This window comes from Sphaeroforma arctica, assembly GCF_001186125.1.
Source record: "Sphaeroforma arctica JP610 unplaced genomic scaffold supercont1.4772, whole genome shotgun sequence".
NCBI lineage: Eukaryota > Ichthyosporea > Ichthyophonida > Sphaeroforma > Sphaeroforma arctica.
The window spans coordinates 444-2,277 of NW_014035786.1; the positions used below are offsets into that span (position 1 = coordinate 444).

General features: G+C 38.9%; 1 protein-coding gene across 1 annotated transcript; it reads left to right on the plus strand.

Annotated features, from left to right (window-relative positions):
• Nucleotides 1-575: 575 nt before the first annotated feature.
• Nucleotides 576-1,275, plus strand: SARC_14555 (hypothetical protein; the record flags this gene model as incomplete). The annotated part of the gene is made up of 2 exons (XM_014291311.1): nucleotides 576-872; nucleotides 985-1,275. Coding segments are annotated over exons 1-2 (387 nt in total), but the record flags the coding sequence as incomplete, so codon positions are not given.
• Nucleotides 1,276-1,834: the final 559 nt, after the last annotated feature.

The window sequence follows — 1,834 nt, forward strand, 5'->3', positions numbered from 1 at the left end:
GCCAGCCCTGAGCGTCCTGAGAACTCAACTACGAACCAATAGTGGTCCTAATTTCTCAAGGGCCACTACCATCAGGATGAACAGGCTCTGGATTTCAAGTGACACTACTATCAGACACTAAATCTTGAATAATCACTCTAGAATATTGGCTCTGACCTTATATAACGACCACTACAAACAGGTCTTGACTATTGAAGAACCACTAGTAGCAAATTTACATTACCAAGGACCACTGAAATTAGGCCCTAAGTTTTAAACACGACTAAGGTCAGACCCTGACTTTTCAAGTGCCACTAAAGCACTTCCAAGGGCTACTAGATTTACTAGAATCAGGCCCTCATTCAGACGACAAGCATATTTTTGACTAACCAAACCCGATTATTTTATAGAACCCCCAAGCGGCAGCCACTGATCCAGGCTGAGCCAGCCCTCGGACAATATTAGTACTGTTAGTCACTTATGTATTGTATGTAGTACATAATACAAATATCCTAATCTGCCAATGATCGCGCGAAATAAATATTAGAAAATACATATGCGATACACGCCTAATAACCGATAAATTGATACATAATGTACTGTGCATTTTGCGATCTTATATTCTGTTTTTTTAAATTTTTTACTTGTATTGTACATGCAGTTAATGTGCGTCAGTGTACTGGGGTCTGGGAGAGGAATATACTCTCTTGTTGGATTACACTTAACATCACAAACGCGCGCACACGTACACCATCAACACTGGAAGTAGCTAGTTATCACGATATTTTCCATCCAGTATGCTCTCCTCTTCAGCAGGAACGAAGGAGCTAACAAAGGCTGTTGCAGCCGGGGATGCCAAGAAGATCAACAAGATCTTGAAGATTGATAAGAAGGTTAGCAAGCGCGAGTTCGTTTTGTTTGACGATTTATGTCCTCCTCAACTGAATGTGACATATCTTTCACCTCCGCATTGACCAGCTCTATCATTCCTTTTCTTTTGTATAGGGCGTCACAAAAGGCGATAAGATAAAAGCCAAAGGTTTAAATATTGAGTGTCGGGACGTTGAGGGAAAGACACTACTGATGAAGGCAGTCATGATACAAAATATCAAATGTGTCCAGGCTTTAATTTACTGTTCTGCAATAGTGAACGCTAGAGATATAGATGGGAATACTCCATTACACTTATCTTGTGAAGGAGCAGAATGTGACGCCCGTATAATACAGGAACTCGTCGACGCACATGCTGACGTCGACAGTCGCAATAGAGTCGGAGAAACTCCACTGCACAAGGTATATATGTATAGAGTCCAAGTCCAGATTCAAGACGAATATAAACCAGACGAGACAAGTGCCAAACTAAAATTGTGTCAAATGTACATGGCACGTGTAGAAATACATATGAACACTGAATGTGAGTCATGGCACTATACAAACATATACGCATACGAACGCATACATACATACATACATACACAAACATACACATACGAATATATATACACGTATACCCTCACACACATATATATACATATACATGTGTACACGCATACACGTGTACAAAAGCACACACGTACATACACAACCACAAGCACGCACGAACGCACGCATACACAAATACACCCCTGTGTGTCACATACACATACACACATCATACACAGACATACATAAACATATAGATATAGATATATATATAAATGTATTGACACATGCACGCATGCATGCAAGTATTCATACATTAACACATGCATATATATATTCCATATATATACATATATATATAAATATATATATATATATATATACATATATATATATGTGTGTGTGTGTGTATCTGTGTGTGTGTGTGTGTGTT